At 45.0% G+C, this 27,454-nt stretch overlaps 1 protein-coding gene across 1 annotated transcript in view; it reads right to left on the bottom strand.

Moving 5' to 3' along the window:
* Positions 1 to 27,454, bottom strand: part of CDK5 (cyclin dependent kinase 5) — a 312,730-nt gene that overhangs the window by 128,801 nt on the left and 156,475 nt on the right. The window contains exon 7 of the mRNA XM_069645972.1: positions 7,882 to 7,956. Coding sequence (XP_069502073.1) covers positions 7,882 to 7,956 — 75 coding nt within the window. The remainder of the gene's footprint in view (positions 1 to 7,881; positions 7,957 to 27,454) is intronic.

The following is a 27,454-nucleotide window of genomic DNA, read 5'->3' as shown; positions in this document are numbered from 1 at the left end:
TATCGTCTCTTACGTTATTGCGCACTCCCTTCAAATGTAGTTCTTTCGGCATGGTCCCTGTCTCAAGGTCAAAAAACAATAGACCCTTATACTTCCAGTGCGACTTGTGGGCCTCATCTGGGTGCTGTCCTTCGCATTCTTTATTTGCAACATCACGTAGTTTAGGCATCTGTGAGAACTTGAAGTTTAGAATCCGTCTATGTAGTGCGCCTCAATGTGCAAATGCGAACTGGCTTCTCTCCCAAATGCCACGGGCCGCTTGGCTGGCGTGTTCTAAGTGCCCCAATTTTGTCCCCGTTGTCTGCGAGCTTTGCAGCCCAAATTGAGACATTTAATTTTTGGCGGAAGGTCAGGGAAAGTATTAAGTACCACAGGAGTTGAGTTAAAAGTGAGATTTATTGTTTGTTTGTTTTATTATTTGCAATACGCAAGCCTCCACTCTGTTAACAGTGCGCAGCATTTACATTTACATGAGATGAGACATGAGAAAAATATATACATACACATATATGAGGTGAAAAGAGAGAATTCAAAGATGACACCCAGCTTGTTCGCCACCCATGATGGTGAAGGTAGGGGTTAGGGTTACAGGTACACTGTACAATAAAATTTATTTACAAAAAGACAATCTTATTGCAATTATTTAAACCGGGATTTGTACTTCACAATCAGCTGTGCTTCGGGTGGGCATGGCACAGTCGCAATGTTCGGTGGCAATGGATCACTGCTCTGCACAGAAACGTCCAAAATTCCATATCTGCGCTTCTCTAACACAGCAACAATAAGGCCTTTCACAAAGTCGAACTGCATTTCATCATAGACTGGTTTGATCACCCATTGCTTACTTCGTTTTGAAAACACCTTAGTGTAGCGAGGCATCCTTACTTTACCCCTAGTCGTAGATTGTTCACGTCCGACATTGCTGTTATGGGCCAAGACCGCTAGTAGAGTGCGATGTTTCATGCCCCGAAAGCTAAAATGCAAGCGCTTTGGCCTTTACTTTAGGCACATATTGTGGAACACCTCCAAATCTCCTGTGTGACAGAATTCTGTCAGTCCTCTCAAATCTCTTGATAGAGTTTTGTCGAAAACAATCTTCTCAATGGCTTTGTGTGTCGGTGAAGATGGAATCAACCACTTCTTCTTCCGTGCCTCCTCTGGGGACAAAGGGCCATGTTCACATTGGTGGAAATGTTCATTTGCTGTCCAGCGGTGAACGTTGGTACAGTGGTGCATCAGTGACCGCCATTTTTCAAGTAGTATTTCCACTGACCCCTCAAGTTTTTGAGCTCCACCAAAGATGGTCGGTGATAGAATGTGACCACTGCAAAATACTTTCAAAACCTTTTTTTTCCCTGCAGCCGAGATTTTCTTATTGATTGATTTAGCAAGATGCCATACGTCAAATTGATGTTTAATATGTGGGAACTGCTCTCTCATTGTCTTGGCAATTGAAACGTGTGTATCCGTGGCTATGAGGTCGATGTGCATTCCCCTCGATTGTAGATATTGCACTGATTTTATAAAACCTAGTTTATCCATGGCCACTGAGGATGTACATTGTGTTACCTGCACGACCACCAAACTCACAATTTTCTTACTATCCATGTCCTGAAAGTGGTAGGTGCAGTACTTGGCAGAAAATCCAGGGCTGTCGCACTGTCCATCGCCGGCTAGCCTGAATCGTTTGCCTTCGAATGTACTTGCTAGAGACAATTGTTCAATTTTCCAAGCATCACTAATGGCCGGAAACAGATAATCACGTTGGTATGTGTAGTACAGCGCTTTAGGAATGAAATGGAGTCCCACAAACTGAAAGAAAGCCTCTAACTTTCTAAAACTGGAGCCACTAAAAAGTGATGCAGCTGCACACAGTAGATTGCCTGCTGGCAGTTTCCCTAGCATCGGTTGTGCAGACCATGAGAACCTATGATTTAATCTAAAGGCCGCATTTATTTTGACGTTACTGCCTTTTATTCGACGAGTCACATTAATCAATGGCTTCCCACATACTTTCCCTCTAATGGAATGCACACATTTCAGCATACTTATAATTTCCATCAAACAACTGTCGAATACATGTATTGGCTCTCTTTCATTAGACTGTCATCCTGCGTCAACGTTGTTTCGGCTTTTGACGTTGTGGAGATTTCAACACATTGGTAAGTAATATCGCTGATATCAAGTTCTGATGCGTCTATGGATGCTGCGGCTCGTTCATTCTCTGTCATTTCAACATCTATTACTTCGACATTGATGGGAGAACACAACAATGTCGACAGGTTTTTTGGTGGCAAATTTTTGGCGGGTGTAGATTGTGTAAATTGATCTGCAACTACTTCAGAGCTATCTTCAATACATTCAATAACATCTTCTTGTGGTGGTGCGGTCGCACTGTAGCTATGGTCCAATGCAACTTTGCTGTAGTCTCCAAACACAATTAATTCATGTTCTGGTCATTGGACATGAGCATCTCGAGCCTGAACACGCCTCGCCTGAATTAATAGTTCCTCCATAGTGTACACGGTCTGGCAAGCCACATCTCTCATTCGCTTCACTGTCTGTGTGTGTATAGTTCTGACACCCACGGGTAACTGGAGGAGAGATTGGAAAAGGGATGTTCAATTTAAACACAAGATGGAGTGTAGTAGAATTGACTGGAAAAAAACATAAAATAGTCCCCAGCACAAACATTTTTTTAAAGTTATGAACTGTTTGTAACTAACCTTTTTTTGTTTTTTTTTCTTTGCAACTTTTTTGACTGGACCTTCAACATCTGCACGCTGTAGCTCCGATTCGTTTCCGCATGTCCTCCCTTCCTCTTGCGCTGCAACGACTATATTTTCTGTATCCGCATAGACAGCACGGAATGAGGCTGCATCGTCTCCCTGAAACATAGTACTTTCATTACTATGTATCAAAATATTGTTAGCATAAAACACACGTGAGGACGAACACACAGGTACATCTCAATAGCCAAATACGATTTAAAAATTGTGTGCAACAATCAAACGACAAGTATTCGACCAGTGATGATCTATTTCGATGGAACTGTCAGTATCCATACCTCTGGCTCTGCATGGACTGCCATGAATGGTTGTATTGGAGAGGAGGCATCCGCATCTCCCTGAAACACAGTACTTGCATTAGTATGCTTTTCAATATTGGAAACCCAACACACACTTGGGGTCGACGGCACAGGTACATATAAAGAGATAACCGCAAATGATGCATTGTCCAAAAGAATCAAGGAAAATCCAAATATGATCACATTTCATCGACTTATTTCAACGATTCCTTTACATCTGCATCATCTAAATGAGATGTTGTGATTGTGGTGGAAGCTCCGTCGTCTCCCTGAAACACAGTACTTGGATTAGTATGGTTTTCAATATTGGAAACATAACACACACTTGGGGTCGAACGCACAGGTACATATAAAGAGATAACCGCAAAAGATGCATTGTCCAAAAGAATCAAGGAAAATCCAAATATGATCACATTTCATCGACTTATTTCAACGATTCCTTTACATCTGCATCATCTAAATGAGATGTTGTGATTGTGGTGGAAGCTTCGTCGTCTCCCTGAAACACAGCACTTGCGTTAATAGGGAAGAAAGTATAGCAAATGGAATCACGTTATATGATCACGCATGATGGAGCTGTCATTATCCATACCTCGTGCTGCTGAAGAATATCTATGGATGTTGCAAATGTAGTGCGCACTTCCGAAAGCTGTTGCGCCGATTTGTATACTTGAATGTCAGGCTCTGCATCAAGTGCAGGGGTTGACGCTCCATCAACTGCCTGAAACATAGTACTTGCATTAGTGAGGATTACAATTGTGAAAACATAACACACACCTGGGGTCGACAGCACAGGTACATATCAACGGCTAACCACGAATGAAACATTGTGTAGAACAATCAAACGACAAGAATTCCAGCTCTGATGATGACGCTCGATGGAGCTGTCAGTATCCATACCTCCTGATGTTGAAAAACATCTAGAAATGTTGTAGATGTGGCGGACGCTTCAGCATCTCCCTGAAAGACAGTACTTGCATTAGTATGGAGAACACTAATTATAACTGAAAACAAACACCAGTGGACAATAACTAAGGTGTATATCAATTGGAAAGCAGTAACCAAACATTCGGTAAAATAATTACACGATAGAATAAAACTATTACTTGACATGCATAAAACAAGTATGTAGCGGATTAGCCTATTAAGATTACCTGATACGCGCTAGAAGTGGTTGATAACTGCGACCACGTCAAGGATGTAGAATGTTCTTGCTTCAGATTCAAGGGATAGTCAAGAAGTTGTAAAGGTCAATTAAATGATTGATAATGAAATGCCAATATTAAAAATAGCCCTGTAAACCGACAGAATACTTGAAAAATGCTCAATACAGCACAGTTCCCTGTGCCCATATATATATATACATTGCGTTTGTGGGTTATGAAATCGAAAAAGAATATATTGATAAATGTCATTATTCAAAAAACTATACACTCATATCAATATCGAAATTATTACAAGGGATAGAACACCTACAATATCTATTAATCCATTCGGCTACACACTACCGCAAGGCCGAAAGCTAAATCCGAACACTTAACTCACCGGTGGCGGAATGTGGATGAATAGAGTGGGAATAGCGTTTTCGCGCAATTTCCGTGTCGTTCGCCGTTTATTCTTCTTTGTTACCCAAGAAGTTGTGTACATGTCCAAGGAAAAGTGCCGGCTGCAGATGCGGTATCGATCACCCCTCTTGTCCTCGAAGACTTGTTGGACTCTACTTTCCAGCTCATCCGATGGATATCAGCAATGTCTGACCCTTTCTCTTATTCGATCAACAGTTTTCGGGAATACATGCATTGTAGTTCCTTCAGATTTCGCATGGGTCTTCGAAGGGCAACCGCTAATCGAACAGGCAGGCATTGTTGATAAATCTTAAAAGTAAATATCGACATTATTATACAATCTTCAAGAGTAAAGATTTGATACAAAAGTAAATGAATCATACAATGATCAATGCAAGGTTTGTTTTGGTCGCAGGAACTATACCAGTTCATTATGTGTTGCTTAGTATTTGCATAAGTTGCAGAAATGTATAATTGATGTGACTGAAATCTGAACATGTGACTCGTCCCTTGGATGTTCTGTCTTGCACGAGAAGGAAACATGCTTACATTATTGACTGGACCCCCGAAGGATGCAATTCAATCACAATAGTCACAGATGAAAATAAATAGATCTATTGATAGCATAGCAATGGAAACTCAAGTCAATACCAATGAGACCAATGAACATAGCACTATTGTGTACTCTACTCGAAAATAGATAGAAATTTAAAAATCTGCGAAATATTACCAGGATACATGGCCTTACCTTGACCAACAAACAGTTGGATTCAGCAGGCCGAGCAGTATGTTGCAAGAGAACAGGTAGATGGCCACAGGTAGCACACTGACGAGTTTGCTCGAAGCGGTCACAGATAGCACAACGACGAGCAGATTAGCATAGATCTCAGTGGTTCCCAGGTAGCACGTTCAAGAGTTGACTTGCAAAGCACAAAGATGTTCTCATGAGACATATCGAGTGGTTTTTAAAGTATTAGAAACTGGGGTGTGTTTGTGAATGAATGACATATGTATGTCGTGGTATTAGGGGGGAGGCCTGCTTGAAGGGGAGGCCTGCCTGGAGACACGGGGTCTGAGGAGGCCATGTGACCGATGGCCCCTTGGCGTGGGACACCTTTTGAAGTGTACATGCAGTTTGGCACCTTGGCCTTTCGCGCCCCTGACAGCCCCCCATGCCAGCGCTCATCCCCGGGTGTGAACCGCCTTTGATAGAGGGGGGTGGGATGGAGGGGCCTGGGGCGTGCAGATAAGGCGCAGGAAGCCTGCTGAATGGAGACACACTTATGTGGATTGCAGGGGGGCGGCCTGCCTCAGGGGAGGCCTGCCTGGAGACACGGGGTCTGAGGAGACCATGTGAACAATGGCCCCTTGGCGTGGGACACCTTTTGAAGTGTACATGCAGTTTGGCACCTTGGCCGTTTGCGCCCGTCACAGCCCCCCATGCCAGCGCGCATCCACCGGCGCGAACCGCCTTTATATCAATATACAGTATATCAATGATAGTATATCGTTGCTTATCATTAACAAATGCCACATACCGGAGATTCTTTTGAGCACAGACCCACACTTCAACCGGTGTATTATAGTGGTCAAGACTGTATAATTCAATGGTAAATGTTAGTATAGATATATGTGTGACTTTTATAGAGACATAACCTACTGAAAGACTTTGAACAAGTGTGTTTTAGTGCATGCATTATCGAGAATATGTTATGTTAGCTTAGATAGATAGTGACCACCCTGCTTCACAGCAACCAGACCTTCACCCATTCGAAGCACAGATGTCTGACGTCCATCCTTGAATGGAGACACACTTGATTCATTTAAAAAATTGAGACAACCGTTGTTAAAATATATGTGGTGTTTTATTTTGTATCTTATTTTCATGACACAAAAATACAAGACTTTAAAGATTATACAGGTCAGGTTGCAGCACAGCGAGAGAAAATCCCCTGTACTGAACGCTGTCACTCGGGAACGTTTCTCTAATGGCACGAACGGCACAGGCGGGTATCACTCTTCGAACGCGGTGTCCAAGCCTCCCATGAAGCCACCATGTAAAGGAACGATAGGCCACCAGCCTGTACCACCTGTGAAAAGGAATGAAACAAACTGTTTTTAAATTACCAAGATAAGTTTAATAAACGTTTGTTGTCAATGACAATTCTTGTAACTAATGGCATTTTACACGGACAAATGCTATCTAGACAATGCACACTATTCAACGACTTATATGCGTTACAATGATATGTAGATGTAATTTTGGATATAGTAGAAGACCATGAAATAGGAGTGGCATGACAAGCAGAGTATACTTACTCGTTACTCGGATTACGAGGACGAACAGTTGCTCGAAGTTCGTGCATAAGCACCATCATTATTCTCAACATTGCATGTGCACCAGGTGGAGACGCCGTCCATTCGACTAGGCCCAGGCTCTTCATCTGTTGATTCGTCCTGCCAACTGCCGTCCGAATCCCCATCGTTTTCGCGTGCTTCCCTTTCCAGTAGTTCCTCCTCGGTATACTCGGGCTTGTACATGTAGGGCATTATTGTAGCCATTGTTTGTTAAACAAACAAAAATAATTTATAGCGGTGGTACTGGTATCTGTTCACACGGGCTACAAGCGGCGAAGGTAGCTGACCAGAGCACAGAAACGGGTCACAGAATACTCAAAGTAACACAGAGAGAGGAATGGAATTGAAAATCGGCTGCTGTGTGTTGTGAAACGGTCTGTTTATACTTATTGAGGAGAGAGGCGTCCTGCCATTTCCATGGCGACACGTCATTAGCTGAAGCGCAGCGAATGTTGACACGAGACGTGCTTTGGCGTTGGGAAATGGGCGGTACGAGTCTGCTGACGACAGGCTCAGGGGCGGGGGAATTGATTTAGTGCCGCAAAAGCAGGTCAGCCAGGGCGATCGGGGAAAAGATAGGATTATCAGAAAATGGCGGCTCCCTGGTGCTTGTTTTCGCGTGCGTTCAATGGACGAAAACTCGGGTAAGGTCCATAGGAAAGTTTTCTAAAATCGAGCCACTTAGGCTTAAAAAAACATGGCCGACCCTTAGGGACAATAAAAAATTTTACTAGACCATGCCTTTAACATCATTGTGCAATCCTTACTAAAACTGTGTACTCTTGCTCTTATTCACATGACTGCTATATCCCAAAATCCTAGAACGCCCTAATGAATAAAGTATGGTAACAGACACAAAAGTAGACTTACCTCGGCTGAATAACACCGCACTGGTATTCCAAAAGCTCGGGCCAAACCAAAATCTGCCAACTTCAACTCCCCATTCTGAAGCGAGAAACAGAGGACATCAGCAAGTGCCTGAAAGACTGCAGCACAAGGCTTTTGTTTTGCATCTTTCAATACTGAGCCTTTGCCATGGGACTATAGAATCATATGGTGTCAATATATCTTGCAGTAACAGAACACTGGCATTATGAAATGTTGATACACAACAGTGTCCACTGGGAACTGACATGAACAGATTGAGCAATATCCAAATACAGCATTGAAATACAATAGCATCTATGCACTTTCTTCCCCATGTCCTACTATGACCACTGACAACTGGTCAAACCAGGAATTAGCAATTTTCGGAAGCCAAAAAGTATGTTGACTTCAAACAGAGAAATGAAATGCCATGCCTATAGTTTGCACTATTACCAGTCGTCACAACTAAAGTAATTTACCTCAAAGCAAGATATGTAGTTTTGCATTAAAATTCCATTGATGTAACCAATCATCTGTTTCTCCAAATAAAATGCTTGCCTGAACCTCAATAGCAGCCACACACGTAATAACGTGCAGTGTTTTCTGCAGAACAGAACTGTGTACTACTGTGTGTTTGGGAGATTAATCAATTGTATGCCAAATTCCCTCTACCTGTGAGGCCCCAAACACTTTGCTGGACTTCTGGACGTTTTTTCTTGTTCTCCCGAATGAGGAGTCTTTTCCCCTCATTCATTCTTTTTGCTCTGACCATGGGAACCCTGTTGATTGCGTTTGTACTTTACATTATGGAGTCATGCTTTCCTCCATACTTACTAAAGGCATCTGTGTTTCACTTTTGCAGCACACAGCACCCTATTTGCAGTGTTGCTGGGAGCGCTTTGGGCTCTCCTTTTGATATTGTTTTCTTTTCTTTAAGAAGTACTGTTCTCGGGGGCGTGGCCAAGGTGGCGGGCTGAGTGGATGTGCTGTGGAGGAGCTCCGTCCCTGCCCGATGCAATGAAGTAAAAACCGACATCAGGCATGCTTTTAAACATTGGAAACAGTGTGACCTGTAGCGCACAATGAGAGGGAGCAGTGGAACGACCACGCACCAAGAAAGGAGGAAGGTGCAACGGGCGAGGCGGCAGAGAAGGCGAGGAGGACCTGGTGAAAAATGCGGTGGATCCGAATACGGGGAGACCCAGTGCCGGCGAGATCTCGCTGACAAGTGCGGGAGGCAGACCCCACAGGAGGAGGATCGAGAACAATTCTTCAAGATGCCCCGGAGTGGATGTCAGGAGAACGGAGGCGAGCTAAGAAGGACCGTGCAAGGCAGAAGGACCCAGAGAGGGTGTCCAGTTAAAGTTTAGAAAACAAAAGGGTAGAATGCAAAAGGGTAGAGTCAATTTGACTGAAAACAAAAGGGTCGAATATTTTTTTTTTTTAATAATTTTATTTTTTGGGTTTCCGTTTTTGTCAAAAAAGTGGTTTTTACCACAAAAAAGGGGGGATAGGGGGTGGACCCCCCCCCCCCACATTTTAATTTAAAAAAAAAAAGTTCGACCCTTTGGTTTTCGGTCCTTTTGATTTGACCCTTTTGTCATTCGACCCTTTTTTTTCTATCCTTTGACCTACAACCCCCAGAGAGAAGGTGCGCAGAGGGAGGCAAGCAGCCCGGCCGCATCGTAGGGGGCTGACAGTTGGAGGAGGAAGAGTTGTGTCGCTGCTGGCAACCCAGGAGAAAGAACACCACTGGAGAGGAAGGACGGTGAGTCAGAACGCTGAAAGAAGTATCCGGTCCCTCAGAGGTGCACCCGCCCAAGCTGCTGGAGCCCGGACGGCAGGTGGGGCGTGGAATGCTGACTGGAGAGCGAAGGCTGTCGGAGGAAGGACAGAAGAGTAGAGAAAGAAGCACCGCAGCAGCCCGGGAATTCAAGAACCATGGGAAGACAGGTGAGGAGGAGAGGGCCGGAAAGGGTGAAAGGCTGCAGGCGGGATCCCTCGCCTGCGGCTCCAAAGCAGCAAGGCCCGGAGAGAGTGAAAGGAGGGTACGAGGCACTGCCACGGCCTGCAAGAGAGGGAAAGTGAAAGTACAACACCCCGAAAGTCCAGGGGGGGCCTGGGCCTGGAGATTGACCTAAAGGTCACTTAAAAATACACAGCCCAGAATACCCCAGAGAGACAGTAGGAAACATCACCCATAAGGCCCAGGGGGGCCTGGACCTGGAGACTGACCTAAAGGTCATTTAAAAATACTGGTCAGCCCAGAGGGACCTGGAGAGACAGTGGGGTCAGAGGCCAAGAGGAAACAAAGCGGAAGAGAAAAAGCACCTCAAGCCCCTAGGGTGAAAGCAAAGGTGTCCCACGCCCACAACAACAAAAGGGGCGAATCAAGGTGCTACAAGGGGGAAGGCCCAGGGAACTTCAGAGGAGCAACCCCGGAACGCATAAAAGGGGGATACCTCGCTGGAGAGGAGGGGCGGCAGGAACCATAGAGGAAAGAACTGCATGAAGCAGGAAAACAGGCCGGACAAGAGCGAGCAGGAGGCGAGCACAAGTCAAGTTGAAAAAGGGCATAAAAGAAGAAACTGGGATACCTGGGACCAGCGGGCAGAGGTGACTGCAGGAATGGAATAGTGGAAAGTCGAAGGGACCAAAAAAGAGGAATACTAACCCAGGACAGCGGGAACAAGAAGGACGCTACAAGGGACATATACAAACAAAGCTCCCCTTTGGAAACCTGTCATGTCAGAGCGACAAGGAAACAGCACTCACCAAAGAGGATTTGCTTACAGCATTGACCAAATTCAAATGTGAACTCACTGAGACAGTCAAGGCAGAAGGAGCAAGCATTGGAGAAGAGCTTTCACAGGCCAGCACGAACAACCGAAAAGACATTGATTCCCTAGGGGAGCGGGTAATGGAAATGGAAGAGCGCCTGACGGAGCTGGACACAAAGGGGTCCGAGTGGGCACAACAGACAAAGGACACTGAGGAGAGAATAAGGGCACTGGAGGAGAAGTGCGAGGATCTAGAAAAGAGGTCGCGAAGAGAAAACTTTCTGATCAAGGACCTGGGAGAGGCCGTGGGTGGCACCGATCTGGAAGTCTGCATTCGGGAACTGTTCGAGAATCTAGTAGAGGGGGAGCAGGCCCAAAGTATGGGGATAGAAAGAGCACACAGAGTGGGCAGTCGGTGGATGGACAGAGGTACAAGACCCCAGGACATACTAGTGAAAATGCATAACTACAAAGGACAAGGCGCATCTAATAGGGGCGGCCAGGACAAAAGGGAAGATTCGAGTGCGGAGATAGGAAGTCCAGCTATACGACGACCTGTCCCAAGTCCCACTGGCGAGGAGACGCTCATTCAAACCACTCACAGAGGAACTGAATAAGAGGAAGGTGAGATATTGATGGCTCTTCCCGACAAGGCTTCAATTTCACATGGGCAACGAGGAAAAAACTGTTTCCCAGGTGGCGGATGGTCTGAGGGCCCTGGGGGTGGCTCAAAGAGAGTCAGGAGAAGATAGCACGAAAAACCACCCAGGAGAGATGATGGGCGACGCACGATCCGGGCCCCAAGGGTGAACCACGAAAAAGGTCAAGAAGATGTGAAGAAGAACAGTGGGATATGGGAAGAGGCTCACTACAAACGAACTCAAGGACTAGAATATAGCCTGATGTCGGGTAAGGAATTGGGAAAGGGGCGGGTGGGGGCGGGGGTGCAATACCATGCACAGTCCGCTAAATGGGACCACATCGAGAACCTGGACAATGGATCCAGGGACAGTTATAAATTGGGGATGTATAACCAGTTCTGAGGGCGGCAGGGTGCAACGAGACAAAGGCTCAGTCATTCAGAGGAAGCAGAGGGTATCGGGGCAACCAGGGGTAAATACCAGCAAGAAGGGATGTATCGGTTAAACTCATGGAATGTAAGGGACTAAACAGCCCTAATAAGAGGGTCACAATCCGGAGGGAAATTGACAGAGGGGCCAGAAATAGTCTACCTACAGGAAACGCATCTGATGAAGGGGGATGAGGGTCGCCTGAGAAGTAAAAACTATCCACTGCAGTACCATGCTACAGCGGGGAACAAAACGGGCAGGGCGGCAATCCTATTCCATAAAAATGTACAAATGGAAGGAACCAAGGAAAAACGGGATCCGGAGGGGCGGTATGTGATGGGGAAAGGGAAAATGAGAGGCCAGATATATACATTGGTGTCAGTATATGCTCCCAATCAGGGGCAGGAAGGGTTCTTTGAAAGGTTTCTAGAGAAGCTCGGCAAGTTTGGGGAGGGGGAAATTATCGTATCTGGGGATTTTAACCGTGTCTGGGATAGGTCAGGTGGTCTGAGGGGGCATGCAACAGGAACAACGTCCAAACACTTGCTAAGGAGGTTTAAAGAAGAGGGGATCAATGATGTGTGGAGGACACACCACCCAAAAGAGAGACTACTCCTTTTACTCACATGTCCATAAAACATACTCCAGAATAGACTATATTATGGCAACACAAGGGGTGGTCCAAGCAACCAGCAGAGTACATATGAGGAGCATGACAATATCAGATCATGCGCCGGTGTCACTATAGTGGGAGGGAGGGAACATGCGGAGAGGGACTGGGGGATGGAGATTAGAAGAGTATCTTATCAGAGATCACGAGATGAGGCAACAAATCAAGAATGAGAAACGCAAATTTGTGGAGGACAGGGGGGGAGGGCGGGGGGGATGAGGAAAACCCCCGGGGGAGAAATTGGATGCGTTCAAGCAGCACATTAAAGAATACTTCATAGGGACCGCAAAGAAGAGCCGCTAGGAAAGGAGGGAGGCAGAGGGGGGACTAGAGAAAGATACAGGAACTTGAGAAGATGCATAAGGAGAAGGGAACAAATAAAGTGGCCAGGAGACTAGACCATGCAAGAGGACAATTGAAACAGATGACTAACAGATTGGTGGAGAGCACCCTCCTAAGGAGCAGACAGAAGATCTATGAGCAAGGTAATAAAGTAGGGACAGCCCTAGCGAGGCGGATAAGGGCTAGAGAACAGAAAGCATTTATAGACATTCTAGAGGATGGGGGGGCAAGCAAGTGGGGGTGGAGGTAGCCAAAAGCAAGATTGTGAGAGAGTTCTATGCAGACTTGTATGGGGAGGACCCAGCTGGTGGGGAAGGGCGAACGGCATACCTAGCAGGTTAGGAAGGGCCAAGACTAACGCCCGAGTAAAAAGACCAACTAGAGGAACCCATAACATGCGAAGAGGTGCAAAGAGCAATATCTTGATTAAAGGCAAACAAATGCCCAGGGGAAGATGGGCTAACAGGAGCATTCTGCACATTTAGGGAATCACTCGCCAAAGCCCTTACGGAAATATTTAACTATTTTCGAGAGAGTGGATGGAATGGAGAGAGTGGATGGAATGGACAGAGCGGATGGAATGGACAGAGCGGATGGAATGGACAGAGCGGATGGAATGGACAGAGCGGATGGAATGGACAGAGCGGATGGAATGGACAGAGCGGATGGAATGGATAGAGCGGAAGGAACCCTGTTCACGCATCTGGTCTCAGGCGTTCCAAAGATAACCATCATATCACATCACTACGCTTACTCTCTACTCTACACCATCATTCATCTAGAACACAGCTATAGCCCTGAATAATTCAGCCTAGCTGTTCACATACGAATATGACCACATGAACACCTCATCACCCTAATAAAACGCAGCTAGCCGAGCACATTCAGGCCTAGTTGCTCACATATGCGTCCTTCAGGCCTTACGCAGCCAGTGCCCAGTCTAGGTGTCCACCGACCAGACTGCACACATACAACTGATATCTCCAGCACCACACCAATCGCTAGGATGCAGGTACCACCCGGCAATTACATCAGCTGCTCACATATCCGGTGCACCCATGCACCCTGCGACTATCTCTCTCTACCGACCAGAACTACGGTTCCCGAGGGTGTTCAACCTGCCAGCGCTTTGAGGTCATACCTTTGATATGTAGAGCGATATATAAATGCCAAGTAACATAACATAACAGAAGGGGAAGATAATCAAATCTATGAACATGGTACATATTACTCTCATCCCGAAGCCGGGAAAGAACCCACACCTGTGCTCCTCATACCGCCCTACAGCACTCATCAATGTAGACACCAAATTATATACGATGGTACTAGCCGCAAGGTTAGAAGGGATTCTACAGGGCTGGTGATGCAGGACCAAACAGGGTTTACAGAACACGTTGGACAATATAAGAAGGGTATTAAATATTATCGACATGGCGGGGAGAGGGGGGTGCTTAACCCACCTGCCTGATGATGCTAGATGCCGAGAAGGCGTTTGAGCGCGTCAACTGGGCTTTCATGGAGCAAATACTCTGAAAAGTGGGACAAGGACCAAACTTTTAGAGAATGATACAGGCTAACTACCAGCATCCGCAGGCTAAGGTTACAGTGAACGGGGACTGACCAATCCATTCTCAATAAAGAGAGGAAAAAAGCAAGGATGCCCACTCTCCCCACTCCTTTTCGCCCTGGTGATGGAACCCTTTGCGCATCGGATAAGGAAGAATAGGGAGATCCGAGGGGTCAGATAGGCAAAGACACCACAAAATAGGCCAGTTCGCGGATGATGTGATCCTGATCACCGAGCCGGAGAACTCGCTACCAGCAATAATGGAGATAAGCGCTTTCTCTGCAGTATCAGGTTTAAAGTGAACTTCGGAAAGTCAGATTTTAAATCAATCCATAGGGGAGAAGGAAAGGAGCCAGCTGGAAAACAGCAACCCATTCAGGTGGGCATCGGGACTAGACAAATACGTGGGGGTGAACTTAACTTCCATAAAGCAAATAGTGGGGGCAAATTACCTTCTGCTGCTGAAATAAATTAAGGCGGACCTAGCAAGATGGAGAGGGCTGTACATATCATGGTTTGGAAGGATAGCTGCTGTCAAAATGAATGCACTTCCTCATCTCCTGTATCTCTTCCAGTCGATTCCCCCAGCAGTCCCGGGGAAACTGATGAAGGACATTCAGGAATGCATCATCGGTTTTATTTGGGGAGGGAAAAAGCAGAGGATAGAGAGGAAAATGTTATTCAGGAGCAAGGCTCACGGAGGAGTAGCCTGCCCCAACATAATGAAATATTACCAGGCAGCGCAGCTGAGAGCCATGGCAGAGTGGGGAGGTCGGAAAATCAGAAACAATGTGTGTGCATGGGGCAATCCATGGCAGGAGAGCACCTTTGAAAAGTGTCGGGATGAGAAAGGTGGACAGGTCAGAGGGGCTATTGGGAAATCCAATTACAAGAAATACCTTGAAGAGTTGGGAGCAGCTGAACAGGAGGTTTAAATTATCTCCTTGGCCATCACCGGACACCCATTTTCGGCAACCCTGCCTTTCCACCAGGTAGGGAGTATAACAGGCTCAAACAGTGGGTGGAGGGAGGGTTAAAGGAGATCAGCGATCTCTATGAAGGAACACAATTCAGGTCATTTACAGACTGTAGAAGGGAACTGGGCCTAAAGAAAGGGGACCTGTTCATGTACCAATAACCAAGACATTGGGCAGGACCCCCCGCAATGATGGAAGGGGCTACAAGGGAATATACAAAGTGGGAAGCGCTAATGTTATCTGTAGAGAATAACAGGGGACTGATATCAGCGATTTATAAGATCTTGCAAAGTGGGGAGAAGGAGGTTGAAGGGGCACTCACGGATAAATGGGGGAAGGTAAGAGGAAAGACACTCACTGACAAGGAATGGGACATAGCACCAAAGAGCTGGTACACCTCATACACTTTGGTACAACATCGGGAACTACAATACAAGCTGCTACACCAGTGGAAAAACACCCTGGAGAGAATTCATAAAATATTTCCCACAATGTCCGCAGAGTGTTGGAGGGGGTGTGGGGAAACGGGAACGATGGAACACATCTGGTGTGGATGCCAGTGGCTGAAACATTTCTGGCAGAAGGTGAAATCAAAAGTGTTTGAAATAAAGAGTAGATAAGAAGTTTGAGGGAGTAGTGGTACTCCCTAGGTGCTACACGTGATGGACAACGAATTATTGGTGGGGGCGCTGAAAGGTTATGGGCAAAATTAATGTTGGCCTGTTAGGGAGAATTCTCATTTCTGTGCTAATTCCCTTCAACCTTAGAGACCCCAAGCTCTTTTGCTGGACTTTAGGACTTTTCATTTTAATTCTGGCGTGAGTGAGACCTTTTTCTCACGCCCTCATTTATTTTTATCTGATTTTGACTTGTTTCTTTTGGTTTTGGGAGTCCATAGGCATCACCTTTTGTATTGTGACACACAGCACCCTCAGTGCAGTGTCACAGAGAAGACCCTTGGATTTCTCATAAAGTTTAAATACCTTCTCTTGGGTAAACTATTGTTCCCAAGAGTAGTAAAGTGAAATTGACTTTACTTACTGTTTTTCCTATGTAGGCCCAGTACAAACCATCTTATGTGGAAGTACTGGGGGTTACTTAGTAGCCCCTTTTTCCTACTTACTCATGTAACATTTTTATGTTACCCTCACTGCATTTAATGGCTGGTGGCAGTGGTTTAAATTTCCTACCATTGTGTGTTTTTACCGCAGGCTGAATCTTCAGCTGCAATATTGCACCCACGGGTGTCCACTTTGTCAAAATGGCCCGGTCTCTTTTTTCGCCATTTCTCGCTTGCAAGTTCTTTTTTGGGTTTTACTCTGCGTGCCAAACAGGTTTGATCCCCTTTTGCTTTTGGCGGGCTTCAGTACTGAAACCCGCCTCTGGCTCCAGCGTGCCTGGCAGGGCAGGAAGCGAGGGAGGTTCCCGAAACTCCCTGTACTTAGTCTCCTTGGTTACAGGAATGCACCCAAAGGTGATTGGCTGCCTGGCTGGCTGTCCTTGCAGTGTGAATGAATGTGAATGAATGGGAGAAACCTGCATAAAAGGCAAGGTCTCTTGAACAGAAGGCAGAGTCGACCACTGGACTAAGGAACCGAAGAAAGAAACTGGAAGTGAAGCATGCTGCACCCTCCTGCACCGTTGGTTTGCCCAGTGAAGCCCTACTGCAGTGCTGAAGCTCCAAATTTCGTATCGACTAGAGAAGCCCGGAACAGAAGACTTCTTCCCTTGGATTGGTGGGACCAAATGACCCCAAGACGAACTTGTCTGGAACCCCTCTCCCTGCAGGCTGTACTTCCTTGCTGCTGCTAGAACCGAGTGCCAGGGGTCAGAAAAACCAGAATCGAGTGCATCGTCTTTAAGCTGGACCCGAGCTCCAGGAAGATCCTAAGGACCCTCTCGAAGCAGGACGACGCAAGCCTGAGCCACCTCAACAGTGCTGGACCCCAGAAGCAAGGGAAGCCCACAAGGTGTCCAAGAACCGCAGTGGCGCCGTTCACCGGTAGCTGAAACCACAAAGTGCCGCTGATTTGGAAAGAGCCCTTTGCCGCCGCTGACCTTCAAACTGCAGTGCAGGAGTCCTCCAGACATCCTCCCTCTTGTCCCCACGACTGAGGCCCAGGAACCCAGGTACTGCAACCTGAACAAAAACCAGCTGGTTCATTTTCTTCCAACATAAGGTACTGTCTTGCATAAAGGGGTACTTACCTTTTTTGGTCCGTAGCTTGTTTGTCTCACTGGAGACTTACAGTAGCTGCTTTTTCTGCAGATTTGCTTGCAGCTTTGCTTTCACAAGGCTTATAGCGTGTGGCCCAACAGCGATTCTTTTCTACAAACTCTCTATATAACATTGTGCAAGACTTTTGTACTATCTGAAGAAGTGCCTCAGCTCCCCTAGACATTTTCAATGGACATAGGCTGTCCTGCCTCCCTGCAGACTCTTCTAACCAAATGACTGTGTTTATCTGTCCCTCATAGGTCATACAAAAGTTATTTGTATTTCTGGGAAAGGGTTATCCTATACTTCATTGGGGGATTGTAAAGGATGTACCTGTTCAGAGAACTGGTTAACCTTTTTTCCTTTCCCCTTTCCACACCCTCAGTATTGCATTAAGTGTTAAAAGTGATATATCAATTTCCACAGTGTCCTAGCTATTGAAGTCACCTCGGGGTGTAGGAGGTGTATGTGCGACATCCCAAAAGGTTATCTAGTTGCTCAGCTTAAATCTGAGGAAGTGTTTTTGAAGTGTATTTTATTGTTGCCAATTGCCCCTTTTTTTAAAGAAGGCTTACTTAAAACTGACTGTTAAATAAATCATTATTTTACTAGAAAACCTGGAGTAGAAGTGTTATTTCACTACTTGTATTTGTGAACCTCTATGTTAAATCTCTACAGCTCATAATTACCCTTCTTGAGATAAGTCTGGCTACTCAGCTACTCTACCAACTTGTGTAGTACAGACCTATACCAATTACTTGGGTACCTATTGCCAAGAGGACAAGGCTGTTGTAGTCTCCCACAGGGTTACTACATACAATCTTGCCTAACATGGCCGCAAAGAGATGTATAGTTAAACAGTGGAAACAGAAGTAGCCGTTATCCATTATACAATGGTATTATGCAACATGGGACACGGTAGATGTGGAAAAGATGACAGCGACAACACGGGGGTCAATGAGGAAATTCAGTAAAGTTTGGTCGCCCTTCATAAACTACGCAATTAAGAACACTGCACACCTATACATCTCGGAGAGACTGAAGGCACTGGGAATTTAAGAGGAAGAAGAGAGCTGAGCCGCAATGAATAGGACTTTAAGGGCCGCATGTAGGAACTGGTGGGTGGAAGGGGGGTATTACTGTTGATGTAGTATACGACTTTGATTGAAAATATGCTATGCAGAATGTTACATGGCGACACAAAGCTAATCATACATGTAAACAGTGTTGAGCAAATAAAGATTTGGTTAAAAAAAGAAAAACTACTGTTCTCAAAGTTAGGATACTTTTATCCTTCTTAGATTTTCCTTTTGAGGGATAAGCACATACCACCCTATGTGGAGTGCTGAGGAGTTACCTGGTATCCCCTTTCTCTTTGCTCCTGTAACATTTCTGTTACAGTGATAAGCTTAGAGTTATGATTGGTGGCAGTGGATGTCTTCTACTGACTTTTGTGCCATTCTTTTCTCGCAGGCTGTCATCAAGTTTGCAGCAATGTACAGAAGGGGCACCATTGATCCCAAAATGGTGGCTTCTTTCTTATTTCACCATTTCTTGTATAGTTGTGCTTTTCGGGTCCTTCTTCTACCATCCTGGGTGGGGGAGGTCCAGGTTGGAGTGGTGCCTTCGGCGGAAATCCTATTTGTAGCCCGCGAGGCTCGAGTGTGTCTGCAAGGACAGGAAGCAGGAGGGATCCCGAAAACGCTGCCATCCTTTTGTCTTCTGGTGTGCCTGAAAGGAACCAGTTCGCACTGGGAGGCTGGTTGTCCCAATTGGAGGGGTGTTATTTGTTCGTTTTTTTTATTCACTGTTGTTGTTCTTTTGAAGCATTTTTATTCTACATACATTTTCATGATGCATTAAAAAATGAATAAATAAATTCAGCATCTGTTTATGAGTTAATTTTATTACCAATCTGTTTGACTGACAGTTTTCCATGTAGGATTGATTGACTTTTTCCAACCACAGATCTGATACCAGAGCGAGAGATGAGGCTAGGGCCCATCTCATATGTAAATATCACAATTAGTTGTTAAAGATTCCTGATGGGAACATCCCCCTCCATATTTTGACCCGATTGGACAGCCACCCGCCCTTTCTGTGAAATGCAGGGAGAGTTTGCAGAGGAGGAGTGTGAAATCCTAATAAAAAGGGAGGTTCCTGAGGCAGAAGTAAAGTCGACCACTGGAACAGAAGATCCAAAGAAGTGGACCAGAGAGACGCCTGCTGCCCCTTCCAACAACTGCAAAGAGACCACAGCTGTCCTGGCCCGTTTTTAAAATTGACAGAGGAGCTCCTAAAAGGACGACTCTTTCCCTTTGGCTGGTGGGACTAATTAGCCACAAAACGACCTGCAAGAGTCCCTCTCTCGAGTGCTGTCACAGGTGCCTGCCAGATGTCCTCCCTTTTGTCACCACGACCAAGGACCAGGAACAAGGGTCTGCTGCATTGCATCCAGAAGCCAGCTGGAACAACTTCTTCATTTCAAAAGGTACTGTGGGGTTTGGGGTACATTATCCTTTTGCCATTTGGGGCGCTTCCTATCTTTTGGTGTGCGATTTACCCTACACCAAGTTGACCTCAATTTACCTGCACTGGCCTTACAGCTCGTGCTTTCTAAAGGTGACTCCTCTTGAGTTGCTGTGATTTCTCTTTTGAACACTGACTATTTAAGAAAATGTTTCTAAGAAGAAGAGCATCAGAACTTTGACTTTGTCCATTGACTTTGGCTGACCTGGCTCCCTAAAGGCCTCCTTCTGAACCTATTTGGCAGTGCTTGTTCCCTTACAGGTTTTAAATGTTGAACAATTAAATGCTCGGATAATACACTGCCTGGATCCCTTTGGGAGAATCTAACTGTTCTTATAACTTATCAGTCTAGTCTGATCTAACCCTAACCTTTCCTTCCTTAAATAACTTTATATTGCATAGGTGATACCAACATAAATGTTATACTGACCTCAACTGACATCACCTCTGGGTGCTGGAACATGTGTAACATATGCATGAATTACTCACCTGCTTCATTAATCACTTTTTGAATTGAATCCTACCTTCGGAGTTAATGTTACAGCTAATTACTGCTTTTTAAAGAATGCTTTATATATCTTTGTGTTTAAATAATGTATTATATAACTATAAGTGTGTAAGTGTTTACTGATTTCATTGTACAGCTCTACAGCTCACATTTATTACCCCTCTTGAGATAGGCCTGGCTGCTCAGTCACACTACCAACTTGTGCAGTACAGGCCTATATTAAAAGGTGGGTTACCTAATACCAAGAGATAAACCAGTTGGACTGCACTAATTCTTACCGAACAGGACCTCCGACCATATTGAAGTGCATCGTCTTCCCGTGAACAAATCCTCTCAGGACACTGTACACTAAAGTATTAAGTCAGAGGTAAGTATACATGTTTTGCAGACTCTGTAAGGTGTCGGGCCGGACAGGGAGTTAAATTCAGTTACTTTATGCTTATTGGATTGCATATGTAATGTTATCTCAATACAACTCATGCTCGATAATGGCTCGCTGGCTTGCATACAATGAAGCAAATACAAACTGCATAACCAATGTTTGAATGGTGCAATGATCTCATTGTGCTTCATTGTTAGGGCAAAATGTTATCCTTTGAGGTTTCTGCTTCATAACCTTCTGGGTGCCCTAAACATTTTGCTAGCACCCAACATGTTGTGACTTTTCTTTTGGCTAAAGTCACTTCAAATCTTTTTCTAGTGTGCTGCCCTAAGTAGCCCATATGACTACCAGAGCACAGATGCTTTTTAAGCACCACAGTTAGGCACCAGGGTGATTTTATCACTAGGTGTGGGGGAAGGATAGAGACAGCTGCGATTTATTTTGGCTACCCCAGGGTTAAAGCTACTTTTAGCGCATTAGTAGCCCAATGCACCTATATGGTAGCCATTGGGGTACTGTTAGGACCGTTTTTCTAAAGTCCATCTGAAGGGGCTTTATAAAACTATACGGTGGGCAACAGAGAACCTCCAACTATTAGTATAAGGCTGTACCACTTGGTATGTTGATAGCAATGAGAGCAGCCACGCTCATTTTAGGAGGGAGAGAGGGCTGCAGATAAGTACAAAGAACTTGTAGCATACATATAGTCCAATGAAACACTTATCCAATGATGTATTGTAAAAATAGAGGTCTATTTTATATATACATAAGTACAGAGAATTCTATAGAAAGGGAAGTACTATTATAAGTAATAAACACAATTATAAAAACCAACAAAATACTTATGGTATGTGAACCAAAGTATAAACCTTATTTAGAATAGCAGTATGCAGTTAAAGGCGAGTAAAACCTAGTGTTTCACATTTAGAATGGCATTATGCTATTCAAGGGGAGTAAAACCACAGACATTTAGAATTACAGTATGTCATTCAAGGTAAGCAGACCCTATTGGTAGTAAATTATGTTACTTATTCAGTTTCAGGAATAATATAGTTATACCAAAAATGTGACAAGTAAATAGTACCTTGCAACATGTGTAACTCATTCTTCTTTCAGGAATGATACAGTTACACCCATATTACTTTTTAGAATAGTGGAACATAATTCAAAAGGTAAGCAATAACGTATGAATTATTTTTCAGAATGGAAGTATGCACTTCAAAGATAAGAACTCTCTATTACACATTTAGAATGGCAATATGCTATTCAAGATGCCTAAAACCGTATTGTCATAAACGTGTAGACTTATTCTACTTCTGTAATTATACCAATTTTACTTTTCAGAACAGTTGAACACAATTCTAAGGTAAGCAAGAACTCTTCAGAAAGGCAGTAAGCAGTTCAATGTAAGCAAAACCTAATGTTACACATTTAGAACGGCAGTATGCTATTCAAGTGGAGTAAAACCCCATTGATAATACACAGTTACACTTATTTGGTTTCAGGAATAATACAGTAATACGACCTGCGTTACTTTCTAGAATAGTGGAACACGATTCTAAAGTAACTTGGTATACTTTTCAGAATGGCACTAAGCAATTCACAGGTGAGGAAGAACTTTGTAACACTTTGTAACTTATTCTATTTCAGAGATAACCAGTTTCAGCACTAACGCATAGCAAGTAAGTACTTTGCAATACCTTGTATTTTCTAGTCAGAGGCCTTATACTTAAGACATCCTTCCCTATTCTAAAGCATGAGTGATCTCAGAGGCAGAAGGGAGACACTGGCAGTCCAGTGGCCAACAGTAGGCAGGTCAGGATAAGGCACGGATGCAGGAAAGTCGGAGTTAGAGGATTTCCTGTCCAACAAGTACAGAGTTTAGAGTTAGTAGAGAGTGACTTTGTAGAAGGCTTCCTAGATGCGTTCCAGCATTAGGCCTGGGTGAACAGTGTGGCACACTCCAAGCTATCGAAATCACCACCCTAGCCACACATGAGTGACAAAAGACTTTAGGTAAGTATTACCCTCAGCCACACAGTAACTCAGCAGTGAAGAAGAGCTTGCAGACGGATGCCTTCAAGATGCAGCAGCACAGGATCTGGTCTCTGGATTTTTGGTCGTGGTGACGAAAGAAAGGACACTGGATGGGAACTTGCAGCAGCAGTCGACAGCAAAGGCTCCCAACAGGATTCTTCAGTGCTTCTCGCGGCTCTGTGGATTTGGTGCCCTTTTCAAGGTACCAGATGTGGAACGGTCGTCGTCTGATCGATCAGCCTCTCTATCTCGGTCCAGCACTCTGGTGAGGGGACTTCAAGGAGTCGAATCTTGCTTCTGGAGGTCCAGCAGAAGTCCACCGAATTTTCAGCAAGATTAGTTCTCTGGAAGACGTTACACAGTACTCAGACTCGAGGTCCCACGGTATTGGCAGTTTGCAGACCAGGAAGGTCACATCTCATTGTGGGATGGCTCGAAATGCAGGTCTTCTTAAGACAGATCGGTCCCTCAGTCTAAGGGTCGGAGTTGTTGTCTTCAGGACTCTCAGGTCGCATGGAAGAAGGGCGTCAGCACAGGCTCCTCCTCCTCCTCCTCCTCCTCCTCCTCCTCCTCGTCATTTATCCAGGAACCCAGCCAATCAGCAAAAAAGCAACATTTAAACTTTGGGGGGGAGGGGTGGCTGTCCTTATAGGACAGCCAGACTACCAGTTAGGACTGGTTCCAGGCAGGCATGCCTGAAGACAAAGGGCTGCGGAGTGTCAGACTCCTCCCTCAATTCCTGTCTTCACAGACACTTTGGAGACTCAACGGGCTACACAAAGGCTTCCTGCTGAAGACAAAAATCAAACCAGGACCTCCCCCTGCCAGGACGGCAGAAGAAGGACCAAGCAAGGACAAGCACACTAAAAACGTCAAAAAAGAAAGAAGCTACCATTCTAGATGAATGCTGACCCTTCTGTGCATTACCGCGGCTGGTTTCACAGCCTGCGAGTAGAAATCACACAAAAGTCGGTAGAACACGTTCACTGCCATCAGCCATAATAGTAAGATTGTGAATGTAACATAAATGTTCCAGGAGTAGTGAGAAAAAGGGATACAGAGTAACCCCCCTCAGCACTCCACATAAGGTAGGGTGTACTGGACTCACAATATACAATGTGAAGAGGATACAAATATCCCTCTCTACCCTTGAGAACATGTGTTCTGCAAGGAAAGTAACTAACAGAAAAGTTACAGCAATAGTGAGAAAGGGGACAGCGTGTATCTCCTCAGCACTCCACATAAGGTGTGGTGTGCTGATCTCACAATGGGGATTGTAGAAAGGATAAAAAGTATAATTTTACCCTTGGGAATAGTAGTTCACACAAGGAACCCAAGAGGAAATAAAAGGGGAGCCCAAGGGGCACACCAGCAACACTGCACAGAAAGTGCAGTTTGCTGCAATGGGAACATGCAGATACCCAAAATGATACAGGAAAGTATAATTCCAAAAGTAAAAGTAAAGAGAGTCATAAAAAGGACACCCATAAAAAGACTAAAAGAAAGGTAGTTTGTCTTCCAGCATGGATGACGTGGTTGTGTTAATAATTGAAGGCTCTACCTGTGTCATTACAGAAAGGGAATGGCCATATGCAAATTGGGCCTGGTAACACCTCAACTGGGGAAGTCCATCCCATAGTGCAAGGCCAAGTTGCCTCGGCACGAGACCACAAGCAACCCCAAGCATATTTCAGGATCATTGGCCATCTGTGGGGATTAGTGTTAGGTAAGATTTTCATAATTATGATACATCTTCCTGGCCTGCGTCAACCCCAGAACTTTTTGCTTGGACTTGCTAACTATTTTACCTTGCCCCTAGGTGAAGGGGAATCTTTTCCTCCTCTGACCTAGTCTTTTAATCTTTTTATGGGTGACCTTTGTATGTCTCTCCAAAGTGTATGGTTGGATTTATAGTTTCCTATAACATTTGGGCTTAGGCTGGGTTGCCCCTTGGCACTCCCCTGTTAATTTCTCTTATGTACTTGGGTTAAAGGGATGGTCTACTAAAAAATTTTATTTAAAAAATAGATAGGCAACATAAAAAAAAAAAAAATTGCATTCTCCGTTTTAAAACTTCCTATGTAAAATGTTGAGCTATTCAAGCTCAGAATTCGCAAAAGCAAGCACATGGGCGCATCCATTTTGTGAAATGGAGACCCTCCTGTGCTGGCTTTTGCTTTTGCGGCACTAATGAAGGAAAAGCCAGCCAGCTGTAGTAAACAAAAGCTACCGCTGGGTGGCTTTCCCTTCATTAGTGCTGTAGGCGGAGGACGGGGACCGGAGACCAGAGCAGGAAAGCTGCAGCTGAATCTCGGTAAGTGCTATTTCTTTTTTTTTTTTTTTTAAATAAGCACTAGCTGCAGTTTTTTTTCTAAGTTTTCCGGGCTGGAGAAGCCCGGAAAACTTAGAAATAAAACCGCAGCTTTAAAAACGTTGTATTTATGTTTGCGGTCGCTTTTGAAGCGACCGCAAACATAAATACAACGTTATTGTGTTGGAAAACGCTGCGGTTTTTCTTACCAAGTTTCTCCGGCTCGGAGGAGCCTGAGAAACTTGGAAATAAAAACTGCAGCGTTTTCCAACACAACCGCGTGTGTTTCTGCCTGCTGTGGCTATCACTTTGGGTCTCCGGTGCTCCCAGGGGAGCACCGGAGTCCCAAAGTGAAAGCCACAGCAGGCAGAAACACAACGCGGTTATGTTTACATGCCGCGTAGTGTTTCTACCTACAGCTGATTTCCCGTTTGGGGCTCTCGGGCTCCCCGTGGGGAGCCCGAGAGCCCCAAATGGGAAAGCAGATTCAGGCAGAAACAACGCGCTTGTGTTGGAAAACGCTGCGGTTTTTCTTTCCGAGTTTCTCAGGCTCCTCCGAGCCGGAGGAGCCTGAGAAACTTGGAAAGAAAAACCGCAGCGTTTTCCAACACAATAACGTTGTATTTATGTTTGCGGTCGCTTCAAAAGCGACCGCAAACATAGATCCGTTTTTAAAGCTGCGGTTTTATTTCTAAGTTTTCCGGGCTCCTCCAGCCCGGAAAACTTAGAAAAAAAAACGCAGCTAGTGCTTATTTTTCCTTTGTTTACTACAGCTGGCTGGCTTTTCCTTCATTAGTGCCACAAAAGCAAAAGCCAGCACAGGAGGGCCTCCATTGACCAAAATGGATGCGCCCATGTGCTTGCTTTTGCGAATTTTGAGCTTGAAATTTTACATAGGAAGTTTTAAAACGGAGAATGCTAGTATTTTTTTTTATCTTGCCTATCTATTTTTTAAATAAACATTTTTACTAGACCATCCCTTTAACTACTGTTCCCAAGTAGTAAAGAGGGATTTTCATGCCCTTTACATTTTGTATAAGTGAGCCAGCACACCCCACCTTATGTAGAGTGCTGCGGGATACAATGTATCACCTTTCTTATTTACCTGGTAACATTTTCTTCATTGCGAGTTTTACATGAATGGCTGGTGGCAGTGGTTTTGCCTTGATTTTTAGTCTTTAATACCCACAGGCTGTTATTTCAGCCTTGGTAATGCACAGAAGCGCCATTATTTATTCTAAAATGGTGGGGTCCTTTTTTTCGCCATTGTTAGGTAAGAATTGGTGCAGTCACACTGTGTGAGACTACACAAGACATATCTGCTTGGTATTAGGTAACCCACCTTTTGGTATAGGTATGTACTACACAAGTTGGTAGTGCAGCCAGGCCTATCTCAAGATGGGTAAATGTGAGCTGTAGAACTGTACAGATGAATTCCGTCAATACAAGTAGCCAAGTAAAACGTATACTATAGGTTTCAGTTATAAATAGTTATTTATTTAACATCAGTTTTAAATAAGCATTCTTTAAAAAGGCAATTGATTGTAACAGTTCAAGTAAACTTTGAAATTACTTTTCAGAATTAGTCAAGCTAGTGGATAATGTTTGGATATACTTCATACACTTCTACACCCTGGGGGACCTCAATGAAAAGGATAGCATTTGCATTTTTTTATATCACACCAATACTTAAGCAGTTGAACGTCTCAATTGAGACCACACAATTTAAGGCGGGAAGGTAAGTAGCCACAAGCCTGAAAAAATACCTTTTGTTAGAAGAAAGGAGTCCAGCTGGATTTCGTCTTGCTATTGCCACGCAGGCCCTGAGCCTCAGTCGTGGGGACAAGAGAGAGGACGTCTGGAGGGCTCCTGCGGCGGTACCGGGATCGTCGTGGGCAGCTACGGTTTTCTCTTCAGGTCAGCTGCACTTCGCGGTTTCAGCGCTTAGCAAACAGCACTGATGCGGAACAATGGACACCGGTTGGACTCTGTGCTCCTCGATCCTGCCCTCTGGTGAGGGGACTCTGGATCTGGAGGTCTTGCTGCTGGAGGGTCCTTAGGAGGCTCCTGGAGCTTTTGGCCGGTTTTGCTCTGCGGCAGAAGTTTAACTCGACTATGGACCCTCGACCCCTGGCATTGGGCTTCTGCAGCAACGGAGAGGCACAGCAAGTCGGGGTGGTGCACA

Source organism: Ambystoma mexicanum, chromosome 2p, assembly GCF_040938575.1.
Source record: "Ambystoma mexicanum isolate Mex_15411 chromosome 2p, UKY_AmexF1_1, whole genome shotgun sequence".
Taxonomy (NCBI): Eukaryota; Metazoa; Chordata; class Amphibia; order Caudata; family Ambystomatidae; genus Ambystoma; species Ambystoma mexicanum.
Note: the sequence above shows the minus strand (reverse complement) of the source record. Positions and strands in the feature narration are given on the sequence as shown.